General features: G+C 44.3%; 1 protein-coding gene across 1 annotated transcript in view; it reads right to left on the minus strand.

Annotated features, from left to right (window-relative positions):
- LOC126198830 (prothoracicostatic peptide-like) overlaps window positions 1-27515 on the minus strand; it is a 643132-nt gene that overhangs the window by 46924 nt on the left and 568693 nt on the right. Inside the window, exon 4 of the mRNA XM_049935403.1 lies at window positions 26959-27084. Within this exon, the coding sequence (XP_049791360.1) occupies window positions 26963-27084 (122 nt within the window). The 3' untranslated portion in view covers window positions 26959-26962. The remainder of the gene's footprint in view (window positions 1-26958; window positions 27085-27515) is intronic.

Below are 27515 nucleotides of genomic sequence, written 5' to 3' on the forward strand. Positions count from 1 at the left end.
ATGGACTGTCAGCTCAGAGACCATGGCTGCTTTTCCCCTTGTTGCAGGTCCTGTACGGCCCTTTCTGGATACAGGAAATTTTCGACTGCTGTCCTGGCCATCACATTCTCCAGACATCTCACCAATTGAAAACGTCTGGTCAATGGTGGCTGAGCAACTGGCTCGTCACAATACGCCAGTCACTACTCTTGATGAACTGTGGAATCGTGTTGAAGCTGCATGGGCAGCTGTACCTGTACACGCCATCCATGCTCTGTTTGACTCAATGCCCAGGCGTATCAAGGCCGTTATTACGGCCAGAGGTGGTTGTTCTGGTACTGATTTCACAGGATCTATGCGCCCAAATTGCGTGAAAATGTAATAACATGTCAGTTCTAGTATAATATATTTGTCCAATGAATACCCGTTTATCATCTGCATTTCTTCGTGGTCTAGCAATTTTAATGGTAGTAGTGTATAATACTTGATATCACATAAGTACCAGTGCGCTCGTGTTGAGGAGTGAGTTTGCTGGATTGGCTTAATCTACAGGTCACGTTGCACTACTTACAGCAGGATATTTTGGCCCTTTTAAGTTTTGTAATTCCCATGCTGTGGGGATTCTGCTTCTGAGTAGGAACAGCGGCCAAGTAAAACTGACCTTAAGGTTTTAGTAAGAAGTGAGACCGATGAAATAATTTGTAGTCTTATGTGGAGAACTATTGTAAAGATGTATCGTACTACTTGTAATGAAATTTATATAAACCGATGTCCTTATTGACTGGGTATGGTACTTTCCTTCTTGCCTTATTATATTTTCACGGAAATTGAATTTTTGTTTATGCATACTACAGACAGATAACCTGACTAGCATAGAGACAGGGAAGCTAATATGGGAATTTTCCGCCCGTCCATTTCGTAAACAGTGTGATTTACGAGCCAGATACAGCCGACAACTGCCCTTTGAACACGCTGCTATCGCGAATACCACGTTGGGGACCACGTACCGTATGCACAAGCCGCATCGTTTCTGAGCGTTCGGCAGCACTTTGAACTCGGCACGCTCAACGTTGGCGTTCGACAGCACGGCCCGTGTGCCGACTGCTTAACGGTGCCCGTGGACTTTGGGCGAGTCTTAGGACAGGTGGCTGGCTTGATGCTTGCGCTATGGCCTTTGAATGTCGCCCCAGCTGTTTGGAAGAAGCTCGCAGAAAGTAGGAGATTTATTACTCGTCCCATCACCAGCTTTCCTCGCAGGTTGCAGATGGCCATTACAGAGAAAGGTAACTGGACGGGATTTTAAATGGTAAAGAAACCGTGTGCTATGCCCTCTTGAGAGCCGAAAAAATGTTATTAAGAACTGTGAACTATACGTTCTGTTCATGACATATTTTTATTGGTTAATGAGCCATTCGGTCCAAGGCGCCTTGTCACGGTTAGTGCCACTGCCGCCGTTGAAAGTTTGAGTCCTCCCTTGGGCATGGGTGTGTGTGTGTGTGTGTGTTGTCCTTAGCGTAAGTTAGTTTAAGTTAGATTAAGTAGTGTGTAAGCTTAGGGACCGATGACCTCTGCAGTTTGGTCCAATAGGCTCTTACCACAGATCTCCAAATTTTTTTATCGGTTAAAGCAAAAATGTTGTTCCCGCAAGTAAGATTCGGTCTGAGCCCTGATGTCGTGCAGTTACGTATCAGCTGTCGACATTGATTCTCAATTATACTCACAGTTATAAATGTCCTTTATTTTTATGAGCAGTAATGTACACTCAACAAATACTGGCTCCTGGGTAACACGGTGGGCAGTTCAAATTTCAGCCACCGTCTCTTTTTTCTGTGAAGTTTACGAATCCAACAACGAAGATGCCTCACCACATACAAAATTTTCTCGTTGTCCTGCAAACGCATGAGAGGACAGTGTCTTTCTGTCGTGTGCCAAGAACAGTGGAGACTGGAATAAATGAACGAGCTGATAGAAAAGTAAGAGATGCTCGTGAGGAAAAAATAAATGGTGGGTAAAATGAAACCACCACAAAAATATTTCATGCTCCTAAAGACAGGCAACCTGACCTACATGATACACAGTCAAGGTGGATGATGTAACCTGGGTTGCCTATCTTAAGGTGCATGAAATAATACCTCGGTAAATTTATTTTGTCTACCATGTAGAATTAGATAAAGTCTCTTTGCATTCTATTGCAGTATCATTGAGAAATAGAATCGAATATAAGCTGAACAATGGGTGACTGGAGGCACTGAATAGCAAGTTGCCGCCTATCAGCCACTCCAGTGGAAAAAAAAAAACGACGCACCACGAAGGAAATATGCGAATGAGACGAAAATCGGTAGATCTGATGTATATGTACAGAAAAACAAATGACTTTAATTTCAGAAAAAAATGGATGATTTATTCAAGAAAGGTCAGTAACACGTTTGTCCCCCTTTGGCCCTTATTCAGACAGTTATTCGACTTAGCATTGATACACAGTGTTGCCAGATGTCCTCTAGAGGCATGTCGTCCCAAATTCTATCCAATTGGCAGGTTGGATTGTCAGAATCACGAACTGGTTGCAGGGCCCTGCCCATAATGCTCCAAACGTTCTCAAATGCGGAGAGATCCGGCGACATTGGTGGCCAAGGTAGGCTTTGGCAAGCACGAAGACAAGCCTTAGAAACTTTCGCCGTGTGCAGGCGGGCGTTATCTTGCTGAAATATGATCCTAGGATGGCTTTCCATGAAGGGCAACAAAATGGGGCTAGAATATCGTCGACATGCCGCTGTGCTGAAAGGGTGCCACGGATGACAACCAAGGGGGGGGGGGGAGGGGGGGCTGCTGTGAAATTAAATTGCACCCCAAACCATCACTCATGGCTGCCGGGCCATAAGGTGGGCGACAGTTGGGTTGACATGATACCGCTCTCTGGGCCGTCGCCAGACACATCTTCGGCCTGGAATCTCATTGACTCGAGTACAGTTGTCGACAGCGATGAGTCGCGCACCGAAATGAGCCGATTCTGATTAGTAGCATCAATACATGACATGATTGTTGGTTACGCAAGGCAAAAGTGTTGGGCTGCCTGTCCCCTGTGAATAAAGAGCGATTCAAGAACAGTCTCTTGAAAATTTTGTTGGCTTCAGCAAGTCTCAAATAATAATTAAAAGAAAAAGCGGAAAAAGAAAGAAAATTTCAGTGTTGCTTCTGTCGGAATGGAAATGAGCGTTTGGCGTCATTGGCCGGGAGGCCCCTTACGGGGCAGGTCCGGCCGCCTTGGTGCAGATCTTATTACATTTTTTTAAACTGAAGGCGGACGGGGGAAGAAAGGAAAGGAAACGGGAGGGACTGTTGATGTCTGCTGCTCTTTTTTTTAATTTTTTTGTTTCTTTTTTTTAATTTATTTCTTTTTGACAAAGAAAATAAAAATCTTTGGTGTTCTAAAATAAATGACGGCCTTCTGCATAAAATAAAAAAAAATATTTCTTGAAAATATAAATATGTATACTTTTTCGATATCAGGTTTTTGTTTTCAGATCATGTATCATACTAATTTATTTATTTATTTATTTTTATATATTTGTTGAGATCACATAGGACCCCTTCCAGGCGAAAAACAATTGCGTAATTACTATCAATAACACACAAAATAAAAAGGGAACTATAGAATTTAAAGAAAACGCCCTCCTGGCAGAACAGACAGAATGGAATCCGCATCCCGCCAAATTGTGGGCAGACGTACACTGAATCCCAAGGCAGTCAGGCGTGTTCCAGGCACGTCTTCACGAAGAATATTGCATTTGCCGATATATTGGATCGAGTCCTGGTATTACACAATCTCACTGAAATTACCTTCTCATACCTGGGACAGCCCAGCTGCAGGGGGGATCGAAGAAGGCACTACCCAAAAAGTTGGCATAGTACTGACGGTACCGCGGATGGTGCACCAGAAAAGTAAAGCGATCTTGCAGGAAAGTCCAAAAATCAAGAACACTCTTATCACCTTCATGGAACAAATAAGGGATCAAAATGGTTCAAATGGCTCTGAGCACTATGGGACTTAACTTCTGAGGTCATCAGTCGCCTAGAACTTAGAACTACTTAAACCTGACTAACATAAGGACATCACACACATCCATGCCCGAGGCAGGATTCGAACCTGCGACCGTAGCGGTCGCGCGGTTCCAGACTGTAGCGCCTAGAACCGCTCGGCCACTTCGGCCGGCAAATAAGAGATAGAGAGGCCTTTTATCCAGATCACAGCGTTGGTCTTCGGACGAGGGAAATATGTCTCATCTGGGAACAGAAGAGATTGCGATGTAATGGCATGGGGAGCCGTACGCAGAAGAACGGCAAGCTTCTTTTGAATCCGCTGCCACACCTCCGCAGAAGATCCACACATCAGTCGATATTCGTCCGTATCAAGCTTGTGACAACGAGGACACAGCGGTGACTCTGTCATTTTTATGGCATGCAGAAGAAGTTGTGTCACGTATTTTCGGTTAACGACCAGATACCAGGCGGCTCGAGCGCTCGTGTCGAGGAGGATATGGTGCACAGAACGCCAAACCAAGGGCCATGAGATCGTAGGATGTCGGCTTTCCACAACATTCGTAGTATGATTTCTCATCATTAGGCGGTAAACATCACGTGCGGTAGCGTTTGTGGTACTAGGCAAGTCGGCATGGATGTAACTGTATTGGATGAAAAAGGTCCTGACATGTGAGAGAGAGGAAGAAATATGGGCTACTACAACAGGTGCAACTCGGAGGGGCCAGTTCGTCCATCAGGTTTCCCGATAATTGGGTTCGCTGGCATTCGACGCCACATTGGGCGACCTGCGCGCCGGATGGGGATGAAATGATGATGAAGACAACACAACACCCAGTCCCTGAGCGGAGAAAATCCTCGACCCAGCCGGCAATCGAACCCGTGCCCGTAGGACGGCAATCCGTCACGCTGACCACTCAGGTATCGGGGCGGACCAGTGTTGCTACTCTAAGATTTTGAAGATAAAGTACTAAACGGAGTGTGGAATAATGGGTTTAGGTAAGTACTCTTATGTCCGTTTGATATCACATTCAGAGCTGAGCCATCAACATAAAAGCTTAATCATCAACATAAAACACAGCTCTTTCCCTGCCTCTCCCTCGGCCTGTTTCGAGCTTTGTGCAGTGGGCGGAATAGGGACTCAGCTGATTGCATTGGAAGTGAGACGCACCGCCGGCTGAGGAGGGAAGACGTCGCCATCTTCCACGCATTTACGAAGTACTGCAAGACGAAGATCTCCGCTTGGTGTGTAGTCACCGCGAGTATTGTAGTAGATCTGACTGTCTGGAAGGAACGCCATTTACCGAGGAAGGACGGCCATATTTGACGTCCTTTCATCACAGAGATCCTTGGGAACGCAGCACCGGCTCTAGTTGGACGGTGAAGGAAACGAATGGTGGCGGCCTTGAAGGAAGAGCCGTCCCAGCATTTGCCTGAAGTAAAACAATGGAAAATATAAATCGGTGTGACTGGACAGGTACATGAATCTAATTATCAAGAACACGATATCTGTTACACCACCTCGCTCTGTCAACTACTCCGAGGCGAGGCACTGGAGAATGTGCACGCCGATACCATACATTGGACAGACAGTCGTTTGCAGCAAATGTTTCTCGATTCTGAGGCGTGGAGTTGCCACGGGCAAGTACCAGACTATTAATTACAGAGCCTTGCTGCTGAGGACTTTTTAGTGGATTTTACGCAACTTATGTCTTGCGTCTGTGAAAAGTCAAGTGGCACAGCCATTCGGTTTTGATGTTAAAACGTCGGTTTGCTACACAAATCTTGAGCGCATTCTACACTATAAATTTTTTTGACACAGAAAATCTTCTGGCATAAACTCAGCGCGTATTTAGAAAGCATCATTCTTGCGAAACCCTTTTCTCGCACGGTATTCTACGAACCGTGGACGGTGGACAACAGGAAAATTCCAAATTCCTAGCTTTCCAGAAAGTGCTTGACACAGTGCCCTAGTGCAGATTATTAACGAAGGTCCGTGCATGCGGTAATGTTCAAAGCCATGTGAGTGGTTCGAAGATTCCTCAGTAACAGAACCCATTACGTTGTTCTGGACGGAGAGTGTTCATCATAGACGAGGGTATCGTTAGGAGAGCCCCAGGGAAGTGCGATAGGATTGCTCTTGTGTTCTATATACGCAAACGTTCTGAGAGATGGGGCGAGCAGCAGTCTCTGACTGTTTGTTTCCGACTCTGTTGTGTATGGGAAAGTGTCGTGATTGAATGACCGTAGGGGGATAAAGGATGACTTAGACAGAATTTCTACTTGGTGTGACGAACAGCAGCTTGCTCCAAATGTAGAAAATTGCAATGAAATCCAGATGAATAGGAAAAACAATGCTCTGATTTCGAATACAGTGTTGGTGGTGTCCTGCTTGACACAGTTACCTCGATTAAATATTTATATGTAACCAGAATTAAATTTTCACTCTTCAGTGGAGTGTGCGCTGATATGAAATTTCCTAGCAGATTAAAACTGTGTGCCGGACCGAGACTCGAAGTCGTGACCTTTGCCTTTAGTGGGCAACTGCTCTACCACTTGCCCGCGAAAGGCAAAGGTCACGAGTTCGAGTCTCGGTCCGGCACACAGTTTTAATCTGCCAGGAAGTTTCATCTGTACGTAACACTGCAGAGCGATTTGGAACGGAACGAGCATGTAAAATCGTTAGTAGGGAAGGCGAATGGATGACTTCGGTTTATTGGGTGAATTTCAGAGCTCACCTACAAAGGAGACCACGTAAAGAACACTTCGCTACCCATTCTTGAGTATTCCTCTATTGTTTGGGATTCTCATCAAGTCGGATGTAATGAAAACATCGAAACACTTGAGAGGCGGGCTGCTAGGTTTGTTACTGGAATGTTGGATCAGTTCGCGAGTATTTCCGGAACGCTCCGTGAACTCAAGCGGGGATTCCTGGAGGAAAGACAGCGTTCTTTTCAAGAAACACCGTTGAGAAAGTTTGGAGAACCAGAATTCACAACAGGCTGCAGAACGATCGTACTGCCACCAAAATGTATTTCACGCAAGGACCGTGAAGAAAAGATAAGAGAAATTAGGGGTCGTACGGAGGCATACAGACCATTGGTTCTCTATCTTTCTTAGACCATTACCCCTGAGTGCAGTCAGACATTAGGTAGTATTCCTGCCCACCCTCTGCCGTCTGTTGCCCCACCCCCTCCTTTCCCCACTTTATCACCAACTTTAGCACCTAACCAAACTGTAGAATGAAAGACTTTTGTTGAAACACTTTTAAAATGATGAAAGATGAATGATATTTAGTTTGTGTGTGTGTGTGCGAGCAGTGCGCGCGCGCGCGAGCGCGTTAGAATAAATGATAAAGGAACTCATGGTGCATCTCATGTTCTAACCGCAATTCCTTCTCAGATAAGAAAGCTAACTATCGACAGTGAGGATAGATACTTGTTACAAAACGTACTCATCCCTTATTACGACTCTCCATTGCGCCACTTGGTTGACCTGCGCACTGCAACCCATTTAAACTCAAACAAGTTCAGCTGTGTGCACTACACGCACTGTTTGTAAATCACTTGATTGCCGCGCACCTTACTTTGAACTAATAATAATAATAATATTGTGTACAGCATTATAGTAGCCCTTACGTAGTTACTGCTGTGTTGTGCTTGCAATTAATTCATTTATCTGTTTTGAAGCGTGTAATGAAGCAGTTTTTGGACCAGTGCAGGTACTGTCTACAACCTGGAGGAGACGTTTTCTTGAGATATTTCGCATTTGTTACGTATATGTCTCACATTTACCATCAGCGACAGTATCCGTATGGTGTGGGTGGACTACGTAAGAAATCTCTAACCTCCTGTGCATTAATGCTAGTAATTGAGAAAAAGTAATTATTGATAACGTTTATAATCAATAGTAGCAATAGTAGAGTCCTACAAAATTGTGATACTAGTAATGATCTTTTGATAATAATAGTCAGAAACATAATCTAATCTTTTTGTTTTTACCCCTCAGATCATTTCATTTTACTTATGGGGGGGGGGGGAGGGGAGAACTTACCCCCAGGTTGGGAACCATTAATACGCTCGCTCTATTTTCGAGTGAAGCAGGAAGGGGAATGAGTAGCAGTGGTACAAGGTACGCTTTGCCATGTACCCCATGGTAGCTTGCGGAGTAGTAGTTGTAGACATAAACTGAAGCACGCTGTTGTAGTTAGCAGATTGAGTCTGTGTCAGTTCGCGGAGAGAAGGAAGGCGATGGCTTACCAGCCCCAATGGAATCGTGTCCAGCAAAGAACCACAGTATTCGAAGGCCAATTTTGTTATTCTAGGCACATGCTCCATTGTTTACGCGCTAGTAATTTTTTCGGCATTTCGTGATTAATATGTTCTAAGAATGCCAGGAAAAGCGATATTTTTTAGTATTACTTTAATGCTCGGAGCAAGAGTGAAATACATGAAGAACTATGAAAGAACGATCAGTAATATACAAAATTTACATCTCATGTGACTGGTGCAAACAGACAACAGTAGCTCCAGACAGCGCAAACACATTTGTGGATATATTGTCTGACAGCAGGATGGCGAGTGTTTGCACCATTCTCGGATCAAAGACACCCTAGCACGTCTGACGTGCTTGGTATCCAGATTCTTGCAAGCCCCAATACGACCTCGTACAAGCTTAGATAAGATCACTTACACATGGAGCTTCATATGAGTTTTTTTTCTCTATGGCTTACGATATAATACGAGGCTGAGTCAACAACTCGCCAGCGCCAGAATACGGCATATCGTTTTATTTTTCGCTCCTACACGTGTATTGAAGATGGCTGCTAATGTCGTGTTGAACGTAGCCGCTGTACAGTACTCCGGTGCCTATGATTAATGTGGCTGCTAATGTCGCGTGGAAGGTAGCCGATACACAGTACTCCGGGGCCTATGATTAATGAACTGCAGTTTGACCAAGATAACAGGTATGCTGTGAGTGTGCACCCGACTGGAACAGAGCTGACGGACAGTCCGCAGAGGACGTCCATAGCGAAATTCGTCCCCTATGTCGTTAGAGCTGTAGTTCATGGCAATGTGTGTTCATCTGGATACAGGAATCCAACAAAGCACAAAAAAAGAAAAAATCACAAACAAGGAGCGCCCTGGCCGCTCTGGTTATCCAGTGATGGAACATTGTTTCTCCGCCTCGGGATATTTGCTGCCGCGGCGCACATCTCTATTTTGGGCAGTAGCAATTTAAGAACCCAAATAAACTTGTTATATCCCGAAAGGTCATTCGTCAGATGAGAACGTTGCCACAAGAATTCCATGCTGCAGGTTTTCAACACTTTGTCCAGGGACGGAATAAGTGTTTCAGTTTAAAGGGGGAGTATGTTCAAACGGAAAATAAATTTCCGGCTGGTACACGCGGCTCTGATGTGTCTATACCAGTTGCGACTTATTCATTGACCGACCGAGGTGGCGCAGTGGCTAGCACACTGGACTCGTATTCGGGAGGACGACTGTTCAATCCCAGGTCCGTCCATCCTGATCTAGGTTTCCCGTGATTTCCCTAAATCGCTCCAGGCAAATGCCGGGATGGTTCCTTTGAAAGGGCAAGGCCTACTTTCTTCCCCGTCCTTCCCTAATCTGATGAGACCGATGACCTCGCCGCCTGGTCTTCTCCCCCAAACAACCCTTATTTATTGACTCACCTTCGTAAACGAAAGTAGTATTTATTTGGGTAGGTAAACGTAAGAAACCTAACTTCTTCATCGGATTTACGAACATAGTTTATTTAGTTATTTTTCGGAGAGCTAGAACAATGAGTTAAAGTATTTTAAATTAAGTATTACATTTTTATTCGAGTGGCTGATGTATGTAAATCATGAAATGTTTATCAGTTGTAGTTAAGGAGGTAGAACCGTTTAAAGTGTGAGGGGTGAATGCACTATGCTGTACATAATTGGCAGTATTGAAATAGATATTCTTGTGGCGGAATTTTAAGTGAGACGTTTTAACGAATGCCAAATATTCTGAATGAGCAACTCAATGCGCCTTCCAAATGACCTGCAGATGGGACGTGAAGTTGCAGGTGTCACGGAGCTACAAGCTTCGACATTGCGCTGAATACATCTGGGGTTGCAGGTTCGGTGACGTAAACACGATTCTGTGTACATCCCCACAAAAAGAAGCCTACTGGTGGTAAATCGGGCGACCGTTTGGACCATTCCTCACGAACTTACAGAAATCTGCTGTTGAGTTCTAGCACACCATGATGAGCAGAATGGGCTGGGAGACTGTACTCCTGCATTCACATACGGACGGCGTGTTTGTAGAAAGTAGCTCTCCGATTTGACTGGATCTCGGACAGCTCCCACGTCAGTTACAGGTGGTCCTGCTGAAACTAGTGATGGTGTGCTGCTCACTTGATTTATAGTGAATTTTACATAGTTGGTTTACGTAAATCAGCTACATGCTAGAAAAAATTTATGTTCTCGTTGGTGTAACTCTTTGGACAATAATGAAATAAATTATGTTTATTATTTCGCAGGAAGAGTAGCGTTTCTGACTTTTACCTATCAAAAAAAAAAAAAATGGTTCAAATGGCTCTGAGCACTATGGGACTCAACTGCTGAGGTCATTAGTCCCCTAGAACTTAGAACTAGTTAAACCTAACTAACCTAAGGACATCACAAACATCCATGCCCGAGGCAGGATTCGAACCTGCGACCGTAGCGGTCTTGCGGTTCCAGACTGCAGCGCCTTTAACCGCACGGCCACTTCGGCCGGCACCTATCAAAAGAAACACACCTTTCACTTACCGGCAGTATTTTGTAAGTTACAGTGGAACACCTCTCAATCAAAACCCCATGCAGATCTCATCGATGCACTTTTGCTTTTCTCTATGTTTACTAGCATAGTGTGTGCTGTGTTTTGAAGAATACTCTCACCTTTTAAGCAACGTGTAATGCGGCGTTGTTTTAGTAAACTACAGATACACAGTGCTAAGGAAGCAACTCGAACACCGCTTCACAGCGGAGCCTGTGTCTTCTTACTGTGGCTATTGCCTACGCCAGGGTCGGTATCTGACGGAAGGATACTATTACCAGGCTTGGGTGATGGGCCGGCCTGAAGCTAATCCTCCTAAACGGATTGAGGAAGAGGACAGGGGATTGGCTCAGGTGCGAGTTGTTTACCGGAATGGCAGGTATTCGCCTGCAACTGTTAGGAAAATCACTTACAGAATTTCTAGCACAAAACAGCACCACACAGCAAGTACAGTTATCAGGTAACTACGAATGGAAACGCTTGAATTCTGTTGTATAGGCTGATTGGTTGAAGGGGCTAACTGTGAAACAATTTGGCGAATCTGCTGGAAACTCTCGAAATCTGCCACTCCGCCGGTAGCCGTCGTGAATTTGATGCGGCGATTCGCGGTTCCTCTGCGGCGGAGCTTGTGTCTGGGTGTAGCGACCTTTCGCATTTAGCAGGGCTACTTTTCCGGTGCGGGAAGACTACAGGGCAATCGAAGGCAGAGTTGCGGACCAGTGAGCATGGGCTTGTTCCGTAGGATGAGGCCTCACAGCAGAGAGTGCAGCCATTGGCTTATTGGAGGTGCTGCTGGACAAAAATTACAGACTTGGCTATAGTTAACCGATGCAAATGAAGTTCACCTGTTTCCTTATCAGTTTGCGTGACGTGTTCGGCAACACCTTCCCTGCCACCCGCGCACCTTTCTTGCGCACTATAAAAATGTCCCTGTACAGAGGTAGCCATTCACCGATGGCTACGCGCCAGCAGGATAGGCGACATTTCCCGTATCCTTCAGATTTCGCCAGCGCCCAGTAGGCGTTAATGCAGTGAAGTAGTGACACTCAGCTGAGGTTGTACACGACATTTTTCAAATGCCCATCAAAGGTGCGCGTACGGCACTGAGAGTCTTGCCATACTTGGCGGTCTGCGGCCGGAGTGGCCGAGCGGTTCTAGGCGCTACAAAAAAAATGGTTCAAATGGCTCTGAGCACTATGGGACTTAACATCTGTGGTCATCAGTGCCCTAGAACTTAGAACTACTTAAACCTAACTAAGCTAAGGACATCACACACACACACGCCCGAGGCAGGATTCGAACCTGCGACCGTAGCGGTCACGCGGCTCCAGACTGAAGCGCCTAGAACCGCACGGCCACACCGGCTGACTTCTAGGCGCTACATTCTAAAACCGCGCGACCGCTACGGTCGCAGGTTCGAATCCTGCCTCGGGCATGGGTGTGTGTGATGTCCTTAGGTTAGTTAGGTTTAAATAGTTCTAAGTTCTATGGGAGTGATGACCTCAGAAGTGAAGTCCCATAGTGCTCAGAGCCATTTGAACCATTTTGAACTGGGCGGTCTTACAGGCATCCTTTGCTGCCCAAGTGATATCGTAAACCCACCTTACACCTGGCCGTCCCAATCACCAAATCTTAATCCGCGTGACTTCTGCCTGTGGGGCTATCTGAAGGATGTCGTGTTCAGTGTTTCGACTGCAAACTTAGCTGCACTGAATACACGCATTGCGCAACACATTCTGAACGTGATCCCGGAAACACTTCGATCAGTTGTGGAACATGCTGTTTCCCGATTTCAACTTGTTGCAGAAAACGGTGGACAGTATACTGAACATGTTTTGCGGCAGTCACACAGAAATTAATAATCAGATTTGATTTTGATTGATGCTTTATATGCTGCTTTTGGCCTCAGAACAATTAAAAACTGATGTGATTGATGCTTTTTAGACGGTTTTTGGCCTCAGGGCAGTTAAAAGCCGATGTTATTGATGCTTTTCATGCGGCTTTTGGGCTCAGGACAATTAAAAAACGATGTGAGTGATGCTTTTTATGCGGTTTTTGGTCTCAGGACAATTAAAAACCGAATTTTCCGATCCGATGTTATATGACGTTGTCGTGGTGGATGGGCTACGTAACTAACAGTATCACACCTGTAAACCCACGCACACTGAGTAGTACAGTTTGTTTAACGTCAAACCTACACATTAGGCATTGTTGTACGATTCGTTTGTCATGTGTAGTCGACCACTATTAATTTATGATGCTTACAGCGCCATATATTGGTACATTTTGTAACTATTTATTTTTCTTCTGCCATACGCCTTTCCCATTCTCCGTTGCAGTTTGACGTCATTCTGATCAGTGGTTTGAAAGTTTAACTTTAGTTATAATCATCCTGTATATTGCGACTACTGACAGAACAAGCAATATTTCACTTGAGATCAGGATTTATCAGTCCATTCGATTTGTCGGTATTCGACTAACCGCTGTACGTGGCGAACCCAAAACAAATCTCTGACGTTTATGATACCCACAACGTGTCGGTGCTCAGAAATATTTTCCGCAGCATAAGTGAATACTTGGCATATTTACTGGATGTCTTAGCTGGAATTTTTAAATGCACCGTCAGTGCCTCTTCTTCAGAACACCATAGTAATAGGAAACTACAGATTTTGGGACAAACGGCATGGCAATTGATACCTCAAAATCACATAAGAAAAGCCCCACGCCCCTCCTCCATTCGATTTAGCGACGTACCGTGTGCGTGTCTTGTTTCGTTCACAGTAAGCTCCCAAGCAATTATGTTATGACTGTTCATACTGGCCTGAAAGTTCAAGTACCGCACATTATTCTATTCAAACTGTAAAAGTTACTTTATTACAAATAATTGGTGGGAAAGTGGGGTGAAATCCGTAAAGACATCTTACAAGGAGAGGCCACAGCCTGGAGACCCATCCATTTTGACTAACTTCAGCATGTTATAAGAGGTCTGCACATAAGACGGCAGCTGGGTGATACGTTCCGCAGAGAGAGAGAGATGGATAACTTTATCTGGACGGGGTAAGCTGGTCTAGTCCATGAAGTGTAGAAGAAGAAGTAGTAGTACTAGTAGTAGCAGTAGAAGAAGAAGAACAATGTTATACATGCGCCCCAAAATGCACACTGTACAGAAGACGTGGTAGAATCACGATATTGCCTGGAGCATTGCCCCACCATCCGCCCCTTTACGTGCGCACCACTATAGCCTAGAGCCAATCAGAAGTAGCTTCTGTGAAAAGGATGAGGTCAATACGCTCCCGTTTTCGATTAAAACAAGTAGAATTTGTTCGGTGTTGTCATTAGAACAACAGAAACACAGAAAACTTTATTTTTATGTACCAGCGTTACAAGCTAATAGTTTCCCAGAAATCGAAGAAATTGTGATTTCGATCACTTGCAGATGTACTTAACGTGGAGATATCTTATTCACCGAGGCGATGGCCAAGAGTTTTTAGCTAACTGTTGTGATCACACTTCACATATTCACATTCTGTTGAGGAAGTGGATGAGTTACAACGGATGACAAATGACAACAAAACGAATTGGAGGATTATAGTGGTGCACTTTAATCAAAAAAGAAGGGGAAACAGAAAGGAATGAGGCTTCAGTAGCAAACTTCGGATACTAGAAGTTGCAGAGGTTCTATGTAGGGAGGAAGAATATTTGTTTGCCCTCAAGACATTCTTTTAGAAGGAAGGAAATAGAAAGCAAATGGAACTGAATATATTTTATTAAACGATAAGGAAATTTAAATGGCTAGGATGGTCTTAAAATACTTCATAAATGTAGTCACAGGAGCCTATACGACGCAAGGTAAATACAGATATAACTTAGAGAGAAACAGACTCTTCAGGTACGATTTGGAAAGTGTAGGTAATGAGAATTTTTCAAGAATAGGGAGGTAGAGCAGATTAAATTAAGCAGCAGAGCAAGAATTTTTGTAAATGATGATACTTGGGCGTAGACAGATGCGTTCGACTACATTCTGTTAACTTTATTTCACTTCTGTTAAACAGGTGATACAGACAGAATTAGATCAGAACACGAAATACTAAAAATAGTCGATCAGTTTCATTATTTGGGCAACAAAATAACTGAAAATGCTCAAAGTAGAAAGGATATAAAATGCAGATTAGGAATAGCAACATAAGCTTTCCTGAATAAGTGAAATTTGATGACACAAAAGAAGAATTGTGAACATCGATTGTAAACGTAAATATTAGGAAGTCTTTGTTGAAGGTATTTTTATTGAGGGCAGCTTTGCACAGATGTGAGATGTGGAGCTAAAGGGTTCAGAAAAGAAGCAGGTAGAAGCTTTTGGAATGTAGTGCTACTGCTGAAGATTGGGTTGGTACACCGAGTAACTAATAAGGAGATTCTAAATTGAAACGAAGAAAAGGATGGGATCGATATACAAGGTGTAACAGGTAAAAGCACAAATATTTCTGCTGGGGACTGAGGGAAGAGTACTGAATAAAATTACATCAATATTTAAGTCATTTACAGACTAGTAATTATGGCCATTACAAGCTTTATGTTTTTAGGTTGGTTAGTAGCTCCAAGTACATGAGTCAAGAGCGAGCCCTTAATGCGACTTTTCCCCTGTGCAGCTTGCAGGTGTTGAAGCGTGGAAACATGTCCAAAAAACGGTTAGTCTGTACTGACAGGCGCACTACACTTAGTGGTGAAGTATATTTGTGCAGAAAACATCTGGTCTCAAAGTCTGTTATGTGTTGTTGCGAGACGGTTTGATGCAGAGGAAAAACGACCACATTAGAGTACCACTAATAAAAATATTTGCACTTTACCTGTTACACCCTGTATAGGACACATCCTGAGCCACCAAGGAATCGTGTGTTGGTAATTATAGAGGGAGCCTAAGGCTTCAAGTGGGTGTAGGCTGCAGTCGTTATGCAGAGACAAAGAGGTGTGAAGGGGAGGCTGCTTCAAACCAGTCTTCAGACTGAAGACCACAACAACGAGACAAATGCGAAAACTTTTAAAATGGTTCAAATGGCTCTGAGCACTATGGGACTTAACATCAGAGGTCATCAGTCCCCTAGAACTTAGAACTACTTAAACCCAACTAACTTCAGGACATTACACACATCCATGCCTGAGGCAGGATTCGAACCTGCGACCATAGCAGTCGTGTGGTTCCGGACTGAAGCGCCTAGAACCGTTTGGTCACAACGGCTGGTCGAAAACGTTTTAACAAATGTTATGTAAATTGAAGGTGAAAGGGGGGGGGGGATGGGAGAGGGAAGGACAGGGAAGAACTGATGGTATCAGCTGCATGGGAGCTTCGTGTGAAATTGGCAGCAACGAGTGAAAGTGTGTGCGAGACTGGAACTCGAACCCAGGATCTCCTGCTTACTAGGTGGTTGCGTTAGCCATAGCATCACGTGGACACACTATTAATGGCAAATTCGCAGATTATCTTGGCGCGCTTCCCAGCTCACTCACATTCCCACCTAGCCCCATCTGTTCGTAGTCCCCGTGCAAGTCCTCCATGCTCAAGAATCTCAGTTTCCCACTGGAGGTCGAACGTAAATGTGTATCTGCACTGAAGGTTATAGATTTATTGCCCATTGAGGTGAATCAAGTGATGAATGCATGGCATCTGTTCTTTCAACATGTCCAAAAGAACAAACTCTAAGCGGAATCCGCAGCTGTGATAAATATTACATAAATTGAAGGTGGGTGGGGGAGAAAGGAAAGGGAAGGAACTGACTACATCACCTGCATTGGAACTTCATTTGGAATCGCTGGTGACATGTTAAAATGTGTGCCACATTTTGTTTTCTGTTTTTTCCCTTTATTGTTATTTCATGCCTCAGCTGAGGCAGTGGCCTACATACGCCGCTCTCCGGCCAAGAGATACAACATATAGACACGGAAGACAGAGAAAGCATAAAAAGCATGGTAAATATATGAGGAACACTGCACAAGAAATTACAAGTCGTTCGACGGAAGGCACTGTACATGAAGGGTGGCACCAGTTGAACAGATGAAGACATCTAGGTGGAGACGTGAACGTAGTAGAAAACACTGACAAAGACAATGTACACAGACAGAGAGACACTGATGCACGGAAACACTGGTGACAATCATAGGCGAAGCACTCACACTGACGAAGGGGGGGGCTGCCTACAGGTCAAAGAGAGAGGTAGAAGGACGGGCAGGAGGGGGGTGGAGCCAGTGGGAGAAAGAGGGGAGAGTGGGGGAAGGAGAGAGGAGAAGGGTTGGAAGCCCGGGAGAGGGGTGGAAGTGGGAGACGTGTGAGAGAGGAGAGGGAAAAAGGAAGGTGAGGAGGGAGAAACAGAGCTGGGGGAAAAGGGGGGAGCGGGAGGGGAGAGTCAGAGCTGGTAGGAGGGGTAGATGGACGGACAAGGACATCATCAGGGAGGGGGAGTTGGTGGAAGCCACCTTGGGAAAGGGTATGGAGGATGTGAAGATGGAGAGCAGGTGCGATACAAAAATACAGGTGCGGTAGTGGGTTGGGATGGGAGAGGATGGGAGAGATGTGTGCCAGACTGGGATTCGAACCTATGATGTTCTACTCACTAGGCAGTTGCGTTGAGAACTGCTCCATCCGGACACAGTGTTTGCCGCAAATACATTGGCTATCCGTACACACCTAACAGCCGATGCATTCAAATAATTGATTCGCCTCAATATGCAGTGAATCCATAACCTTTAGCTGGAATGCACAATGTCATTCAACATCCAACGGGAATCTAAAACTTGTAAGCATGGACGACGTGGACAGGGACTGCAGCGAGGTGGCGCTGGGTGGGAATGTGGGTCAGCTGGGGAGCGCGATGAGCTAGTCCGCGCATTTGCAATAAACACTGTGTTGGCTGGCGCAGTGGTTAACGCAGCTGCCTAGGAAGCAGGAGATCACCGGTTCGAATCCTGGTCTGGAGCACATTTTCACTCGTTGCCGCCGATTCCGCGTAAAGTTCCGTTGCAGCTGGTATCATCAGTTCATTCCCTTTCCTTTCCTCTTCCCTCCCACCCCTCCGCACCCCCTCTCCGACCTTCAATTTACGTAATATACGAGGGGCGTTCAGAAAGTAAGCTCCGATCGGTCGCGAAATGGAAACGACTATGAAAATCCGATAAAGCTTTGCACAGATGTGTTGGGTAGTGTCTCTAGTATCACGTCGCTCTTCTCATTTCGGAGCTCGCAGTGAGTGCGTAAAGATGTCTAGAAAATAGTGTCTGCCGCCAAGTACGAGGGCCTGGTGAGAAATTTCGCCTGAAGCTATGCAGCTAACATTACATAACTGTCGTGCTGTTTCTTCTTCAAGACAATTCTCAGCCGCATTCTGCAGGGGCAATGAAGATGCTCCTGCATCGTTTTCAAATGGAAATGTGAGATTACCCACAATACAGTCCGCAATTGTCTCCCCCTGAGTTTCATCTCTGGTCACATGAACCGCTGTCTTTGAAGACAACATTTTGACACAGACAACGAGGTGTAGGCCAGCGTGGAGAATTGGCGGAAAGCACTGGCGGCTGCCTTCTATGATGAGGCTATTGAAAAGTTGGTACAACGCTATGACAAAAGTCTAAGTCAGAACGGCGACTACGTAGAGAAGTAGCTGAAAGGTGTAGCTAATTGTTACAAGTAAAACATTTCTGATGTTCACTGTGGTTTCAATTTGGCAATCAATCGGAGCTTACTTTCTGAACAGGCCTCGTATATCACAGCTACGGACATATCCGAGCCCGCATCTCGTGGTCGTGCGGTAGCGTTCTCGCTTCCCACGCCCGGGTTCCCGGGTTCGATTCCCGGCGGGGTCAGGGATTTTCTCTGCCTCGTGATGGCTGGGTGTTGTGTGCTGTCCTTAGGTTAGTTAGGTTTAAGTAGTTCTAAGTTCTAGGGGACTGATGACCATAGATGTTAAGTCCCATAGTGCTCAGAGCCATTTGAGCCAACCGGACATATCCGAGAGAATAGAAACACGCATTCTTACAATTTAACGAATTTATCTAACGAGATAGTGAAGATCTTGCAGGCAAGAAAAAGAGAAGGTAATACTATGTCACTAAGAGAAAGACTTTTTAACTATAACTGACTTGTATTGCCGCCCAGTTGTGTCTCCTACGTGGAAGAATAAAAATCCGTTCTAATTGGTCTGTTGTGAAATGCCTGCTGCGTATTCCCGGGTTCGATTCCCGGCGGGGTCAGGGATTTTCTCTGCCTCGTGATGGCTGGGTGTTGTGTGCTGTCCTTAGGTTAGTTAGGTTTAAGTAGTTCTAAGTTCTAGGGGACTTATGACCACAGCAGTTGAGTCCCATAGTGCTCAGAGCCATTTGAACCATTTTTTTGAACCTGCTGCGTACAATGAAACAGAAGGTAAGGGCGCAGTCAATGCAGTCGTCCTCGTTTAGTCCACGAAGTTTTGAGTACACCAAGAGCAGCTACCAGAGGCAAAAGGGTGAGGCTCTCGAAGAATTAAAAAAATAGTGTCGTTATCTTCTACTGTTGTAAGCGGGCAAGCTAAAGTGAATACAGCCTGTTTCGTGTCTTGAAACTGTACTGAATGGAGAGTGGATCTGAAATGGGAGGACAGGAATTGTGCTAGGAGGGAGGCACCTTTATGATTAGCAGAATGTGGTAACAAGGAGGCATTAGCGAGGTCGTTGCGGTTAAAACCCGTCCGCGCGCGTCCAATTTCCTCTCTGGGAGACGTTAAGCAAAGTGTAGTCTGCTAGGATATTCCTGGGTCGCCGCTGATAGCATCTGCCGCAGAAAGCTGGCGTTGGGCGAGGACCGTTCTGCGAGAAATGGAAACTGTCAGTCATCATCTCGTCGCTCCAAGCCTCGCAGTATTCGATTGTGAGACTGTTTTTGTTTGTTCGTTCTTTTCTTCCTCTACAACGCCCAGTCTAAAAGAAAGTGCGAAACTGCTTTATATTTTTCTCACATTTATTTGAGGCCTATCCCAGGCATAGCGATTTAGCCAACAACAAGTGATCACTTATACAGCGCACAAAATGTTGTTAAAAATGGTTCAAATGGCTCTGAGCACTATGAGACTTAACATCTTAGGTCATCAGTCCCCTAGAACTTAGAACTACTTAAACCTAACTAACCTAAGGACACCACACACATCCATGCCCGAGGCAGGATTCGAACCTGCGACCGTAGCAGTCACGTGGTTCCAGACTGAAGCGCCTGGAACCCCTCGGCCACAGTGGCCGGCACAATATTGTTAAAACTATAAGAAAGGGTACTCATTTGTAGCACATAAATGTTTGGGACCTGAGGCGATCGCCCATGCGAATCAAAATTCAGATGTGTGGAAAATTGTAGCAGCAACAATAATTGAGAAAGTTAATAACAATGTGCGTTCTTGTAAACCCGGAAGCAGTTTATAACAACACTATCTGTGAAGTGAGTAGCAGAGGGTATCTCTCGTTATGCCGGATATTTGCCTTCCTTCCCGTTCCGTACGCTCACGGAACGCAGGGGGAGAGACATCTTAAATGTCTCTGTGTACGCTGTGATTGGTCTAATCTTGTCTTCGCTGCTCCAGTGAAGCCCTCTGTGAGAGGTTGTAAAATTTATCCTAGCTTTCCTACTTGACACTTGTTTCAAGGGATAGTTGGCGACTGTTTGTTAGTTCAGGTTCTTGAGCACTTCTGCGACGCCCTCCGGCGAGGAAAGGAAACAGTCGTACCTGACGAGGACTAAAAAACTCTGACTGTCACATGTATATCACAAACACGAAAAAATAACACAATTGCACCTTTAAGTACTGGGCCTTTAAAGTGTTGCAAATTGCAGTGCACACATCCACACCAAATTTTGAAATGGTGGGCTGTGCCATTCTGTGGCTAAACTCCAGATGTCCGTGTATTTGTCTAAATTTTCTTCAGTTCTGTTCAGGACTTTGTGGTTATTATTATTGTTATTATTTTGAAGGACGACGTATTCACTCAGCCACAAAGCTGCCTCGGTAATTACTTTGTTTTGTAACATTTGGATGTCTAGAGAATACAAACCACATTAAAGTAGACCCTATCGTCTTCCATCGATATGGTGGGGCACACGCAAGACGTACATAGCAGGAAGGCGTTAAAGACCCTGAATCGTATTAAAATCCGCGACTTCTACTGTTCGAACAGACGACGCTGCCTAAAAGCCACGGAGGCCGTCAGCACGTGTATTCGCTCTTTCACGTGATCTCTCTGGCAAGACGGGACGTATTTTGTGCTCAGGCCGTTCGTTCATACGTGAGGGCTGACAGTGTTGTATGCCAAGGCGTGCCGCAGAATCACTTCAGCGAGATTGGGCGCAGCACCGTAGCACTACTGTACATATACAATGATTCACTGACAGACTCCTTATATGTCTCATGCGAGTGTGTACCTTGTGCGTCGAGAGTTCGAGGATATCTGGGTGATAGCAGCTGTCGCCTATAGCCGCTGCACAAGTCACTGCAGAGTCAGTGGAAGGATAATTATAACATAAATTAACGTTTTTTCCCAGTTAAGGTCAAGATTGCAAGGTGGGAGAAAAGATATATTACATGCCTCTGTGCGACATGTTACTTTTCTAGCGTTAGCTTCATAAGACCTACGGAGACGACATGTCTGGACGATATTGCCTATTTTAAAAACCAGTACTTGAAAATTTCTGGATTGCATTTCGTGTTATAAATACAGTCTTCTTTGGAGTGGCTGTCAGGTGATATCTTTCGCACCTTCTGTGACGCTCTCCTGAGTACCATATAATGCTATGACAATTATTAGTGCTTTTCCGTGTAAAGTAGCAGTTCCGCTTGGCAGTTGCCCAAGTCGATTCCACAAACGATATCACTTTTCAACAATTATGCTTTTCAGCTCATACAGACATTTTATAATTTGTTTCTTTCGTTGGTAAACTTCAGTTTCAGTGTATTCCATTCCTCGACCTAAAATGAAGAAAGCTGAGAATTTAATGGCTGGCAATGGGAGAGCAGTACGAGCGCAATTTTGTTTTTTCAGTCTCCGATCGGTAGCGAAATTAAAAACACAGTGAACATCTGATGAAATTTTGTGCGGATGTGTTACGCAGTGTCTCTAGTATGCCTGTCTATCGCATCACATCGCACTTTTCAGTTCTCAGTGCATAGTGAATACATAGAGATGCTCAGAACAATAACGTCTCCCGCCAAGTTTGAAGTGGCTGCTGGGGGATTCCGCCTGATTTCGTGCAGCCCACATAACATAACTGTCGTGTGTTTCCCTCTTCACAAAAATGCTCGGTCGGACACTGCAGGTGCAAAAGCGATGCTCCTGTAGCGTTTTCGATGGGAAGGTATTCGTTCACCTAACATACAGCCCCGACTTGAACCCCTCTGATTTTCATCTCTTCACTCACATGAACCGTTGTGTATGAAGTCAGCATCTTGGCACAGGCAACGAGCTGCAGGCCCGTGTAGGGAACTGGAGGAAAGTACGATAAGCTGCCTTGTATGACGAGGGTATTCGAAAGTTTGTACCACGCTACGACAGATGTCTAAGTCGGAGCCGCGGCTATGAGCAAGAAGTAGCCCAAGGTGCAGCTAAATGTTGAAAATATAAAAGTTTTGATGTTCACTGTTGTTTTTCCATTTCGCGAGCGACGCAAGGCTGAAAGCAAAAATAGCCCTTGTACTGGGCCAGTTCTCACAAGGATACAAAGTACACAAACAGGTTGACAGTCGTTTGTCACTGTGGAAACTTTCAACGCTATTCTTTCTTCTGTGTGTTCTGTATCCCAAGCATGCTGCAAAGATGTTTCCTTACCAAACAGTCGATTACTGAAACTATCATAGTCTTTTGACGAGTTCAGGTGGGGCATCTGATTTGAAATATTTTGGTGAGTTGCAGGGCTGAACAAGGAGAAGTGAGCCCGTCTGTGTGTTCCTCTAGTCTACTCTGGGTGCCGGGTTCTGTGACCCTGCCGTGAACGCGTAATATCTAAGTTGTCTTGAAGTTTCTGTGTGTTGGTTATTCTCGGGTCATTAGTTATTCTCGGGCTACGTTTTACAAATGTGTGGTGTGATTCCGGCTTGCATCACGCTGCTCGGCCTATTATTAGCACCATTTCCAGATCACTGCTTTGTGTTTATCTTTGTTCAAACATAACGTTACCTATGCAGTGAGATGGTTAGTTTTCGGGGCACATGGTAAAGAATCGGGTTTGCGTTACTCCATCCGAATAATAACTTGTTGAATTCATCACACTCTCGTTTAGTGAAATGTTTCCAATATTTTCCAACACATGTAGAATTCTTGTTGTTGAATTTTTTCTTTTGAGGTGTTCCATTATGTCACATGTCTCAGGCACAGGCGACTGTAAACATCCTTGAGCAGGGATTATCTTTTAGATGAAATAATTTTCAGAAAATGGCTCTAAGCACAATGGGACTTAAGATCTGAGGTCATCAGTCCCCTAGAACTTATAACTACTTAAGCCTAACTAACCTAAGGACGTCACATACATCCATGCCCGAGGCAGGATTCGAACCTGCGACCGTAGTGGTCGCGCGGTTCCAGACTGAAGCGCCTAGAACCGCTGGCCACACTAGCCGGCAATAATTTTCATTTGAATCGTTTATGAGATTTACCCATATTCCCATGTCACTGCTAGATTAATATTTAAGTATGCTATTACTTTCGTGATATTGTGTGCATGTTGCAAATTGTATCCAACTACAGCACGTACCTCCACACGTTTTCTGCCGTCAGCTGGAATACTATTCAAAGTGAGCCACTATTACAGTCAATATTCACATTTTAAGAACTGCAATCAACAGAACGTCTTAACACTTCTTTTCATCTTTACAATTAACAGACCACGTGCAGATACCGAGGAAGCTGGCAGTATATCATATTATGGGAAACACGACTGCTGTGCATGTGTAGATGACAGGCTTTTTGGTACAGAGCGTTAGCTTAACAGACCCAGCCACACATGCTTATAGCAAATCACTGGCCTACGACGCGGTTCATCTACAAGTTCTTCAATTAGATTGCAAACTTATTACGAGTGACTGTGATCATACGAAATCATTAAAATATTTATTTGTGAGCGCTGTTTTTTCTGTTGAGCGAAGCGTCAACCCTAACTGCCCTTCGTGGTGCTCGTTTCTTTTTTGAATTACAGTCAGACTGCGTCAGAAATCATTCTTGGAACTAAACTGTTTGTAGAAGAGGACACTTATTTTTGGCACGTTTCTGGAGGCATACCTTCATGTACTCAGAATACGAGCAGAAGGGTTGTCCTCTTACAAGATAAACACCCAAAAAAGTATGATTCTACGAAACAGTGGAAAATCAGAACTATCAAATTTGAAAATTCACTTGAAACTTGATCGTTTTGGAGAGTGAACTGCTGCGTGACATTTGTTTAACAAACGACTGAACTTATACGACCGGTCAGCTCTACATTCCGATCATCCTTTTCTCTGAAGTCGACGTCGCTACATTTCTTTGCATGTAAATCAAGCAAGCAATATTTGTACCAAGCTCATATTTCCTCCAGATAGTATCACATCGTTGACTGCTTTCGTTTCACCAGAGATTAAGTCACAGGTTATATTATTAGCAAAAATTGACAGGTTGTATCCAATCTTACACCGCAAATCATTTACGAACGGTAGCACTCATGTTACATTCTGTTGTATCAAGTGAAGGTTGACGATAGAATCTTCTGAGCTGTTGCATTATTTTTCTTTTTCCTCTTCTTATTCAAGTTTTGAGGAGGATTATGTCGCGACCTCACAACTAAGAAGATTTTGGTGTCAATGACAACGGCAACTGCTCACTTACGAAAAAAAGTTCTAATTGCACAAAAGAAAGGAATTGAATTTTGTATGGCCCTCTCACACACATATATATCATGCATCTCTTTAAGCAGCTGCGAATATCAACCACAGCCTCGCAGTACATTTATTCACTTACGAATTTTATTATCAACAGTTCATTTGGGTTTGAGAACAACAGAGATATGCACAACAACACTAGAAAGAAGAATGATCTGCATTACCCTCTAATAAATCTAACTTTGGGACAGAAAGTATTGAAATATGTAGCTTTAAAACTCTTTTACAGTCTCCTAAGGAAACAAAATGTGTGACAAATACCAGAACTGGTTTCGAATGTAGATTAAAACTATTTCTCCTGAAGACCTCGTACACTAGAGAGGAACTCTTGAACAGAAATAATTATTCGTTTATACAGAAGAAGGACTGCAAACGGCCAGGATGTAGCTACATAAATATTTTTTCTACGTACAAATTAATCCATATTTGGGCCCTACTGGACCATGCGATGTACAACAAGGGACTTGTCAAGGTTTTGTTTACACTTTATTTGTGGCAACTTTGCTTTCATTCTCTCAGAATTGGCTCGTTTGCGTGGTCAGACAAGTTATTCCACTTTTCCTGGGATTTTCTGGCAGGCCAGTAGTCCAGTCATGAATTTTCTATCTAAAAATTTTCTGTCTGGTAATCAAGTTCTTTGGTTAATACTTCCTTCAGATCTTCTTGAACTGCACCCATCAATTTCATTGTTTCGATGTTAGTGTTACTGTGTGTTTCATAAACTTCCATAACATGTCTAGATAACCAGGATGGCTCTATTGTAATATGCAAATAGAATTTTTTTCGTATCCGAGTAAATTTTGGTATAATTTTCAGGTTCCTTATTTGTTCTTAGTCTGTATGTTCCTACTTCAATACAATTTACAGGTAAAATCTTCCGGATTCCTTTTCATTTTCTCCTTTCTATTCGTTTTGTGCCCCTCTTTCTGTTTAAAATGAGTGTCTCAGCCTCATGAAGGCACTCTTGCGTGATGATATTTTTTAGCGTCTCACTTTGTTACATTTAGAGATGTATTTTTTTATTAGTGATGATGTTTAAAGCCCTGAAAACTGGTTTTATTTAGTGCCACAGAATTTTGTAACTACTATTTCACAGGCCAGTTTCCTGATAGGTTTCAGGTACTTAATTAAATTTCCAAATCTTCATGATTTTTCCCATATTTAGTTTTTAGAATTTTGGGTGGCAGCTTGTCAGGCAGTCTCAGAATTTCTGGGACATTGTCTCTCTTATATATATATATATATATATATATATATATATATATATATATATATATATATATATATATATATATATATATATATACCCAGAAACGTTGCGACGTACTTCGATGTTGGTAGAGGGTGTCTTGAGGAACAAATCAAGGACAGGAGCCCATGCCCAGAAACGTCATCCTACGACGCTACAGAGCGTCCAAGCTGTAAGCGTTGGCGCCTGCTAGTAGGCCGCCCCTTCGGCAGGAAAAGTGACGTTGTATGCTGGCAGACTGTAGTCACGCCTACGTCTAGCAACGTTGTTTGTTACTCAGTGTTCGCGACTGATTGCCACCATCGCCAGTGGAGCAGATGGAGTTAGCTGCTACATAGACAGACCTTGTCTCCTATGAATGTGATGCTCTGTCGCCTTGGTGGATGTTGGTTTCAGATGCTCGTTTTCAACCACAGTTTATTTTTGTCCTGTATACCGAAAAACACTGGAGATTTTAGAGGGTGCAGGAGAAAAATAAGCAGCAGCAGCTTGCTGCATCTCCTCCACTGGCGATCATGGTAATCAGTCACAATTGCAGAATAACAAACGACATTGCGAGACGTTCCGCCTACGGTCTGCAGCTACAAAGTCACCTTTGCTGCAGAAAGGGTGGCCTACAGGCAGGCGCCGGGGCCGACGCATATAACTCTGACGCTCTGTAATGTTGTTGGATGAAGTTTTCAGACGTGAGGTCCTATCAGTGATTCACCGATTTATTCCTAAAAACACAAGCCACCCTCTACAAGCCCTCGAAATTTGTCACCACACTTCTGGGACGCCATATATATATATATATATATATATATATATATATATATATATATATATATATATTCTATTGATGCCTTCCTCACCGTAAGATTTATTATGAATAACGTAATTAACTATAATAACTGTTTACGCGGTCATTAGGAAGCACTTTTTGCCGATTGTCGTCGGGTAAGCCACGTGGTGTGTGTGCGAGTCGTGCTTCACTCACCAGCTCATTCCTCCTCGGAGCGCTTCCCCCACATGGCGGGCAGTCTGTTCCAGTTGGAGGGGCCGGCGCGCTTCCCCCACAGGCCCTTCAGGTTGGTCCAGCCGGGTTCCCGCTTCCCCCAGGAACCTGCAACACCATACCATGCCATTCACTTGCTGCTGACCGGTAGCAGGTGCGAGCGACACGTAGGTTCCTCAGCAGAAGATGAGCGTACAGTTACCGATATTGGAAGTACTTCATACTGACAAAGCTGAACCTGCTAGTTCACGCAAAAACGCTGCAGTTAATGAACAGTCAGAGCCAGGATACACAGCTTAATCCAGAACAATCATAATGTTTTGCTGTGTATGTCTTCACACACACACACACACACACACACACACACACACAATGTTTTGCTGTGTATGTCTCCACACACACACTGTAAGTAGGCTGTTTAGGTTTTCTTATTGGTAACGCCACGTAGCGCTCTGTATGAAAATCACTGGCTGTGCTGTGTGCAGTCTGTGGCTAGTTTGCATTGTTGTCTGCCATTGTAGTGTTGGGCAGTTGGCTGT

The sequence above is a fragment of the Schistocerca nitens genome, chromosome 8 (assembly GCF_023898315.1).
Source record: "Schistocerca nitens isolate TAMUIC-IGC-003100 chromosome 8, iqSchNite1.1, whole genome shotgun sequence".
Taxonomy (NCBI): domain Eukaryota; kingdom Metazoa; phylum Arthropoda; class Insecta; order Orthoptera; family Acrididae; genus Schistocerca; species Schistocerca nitens.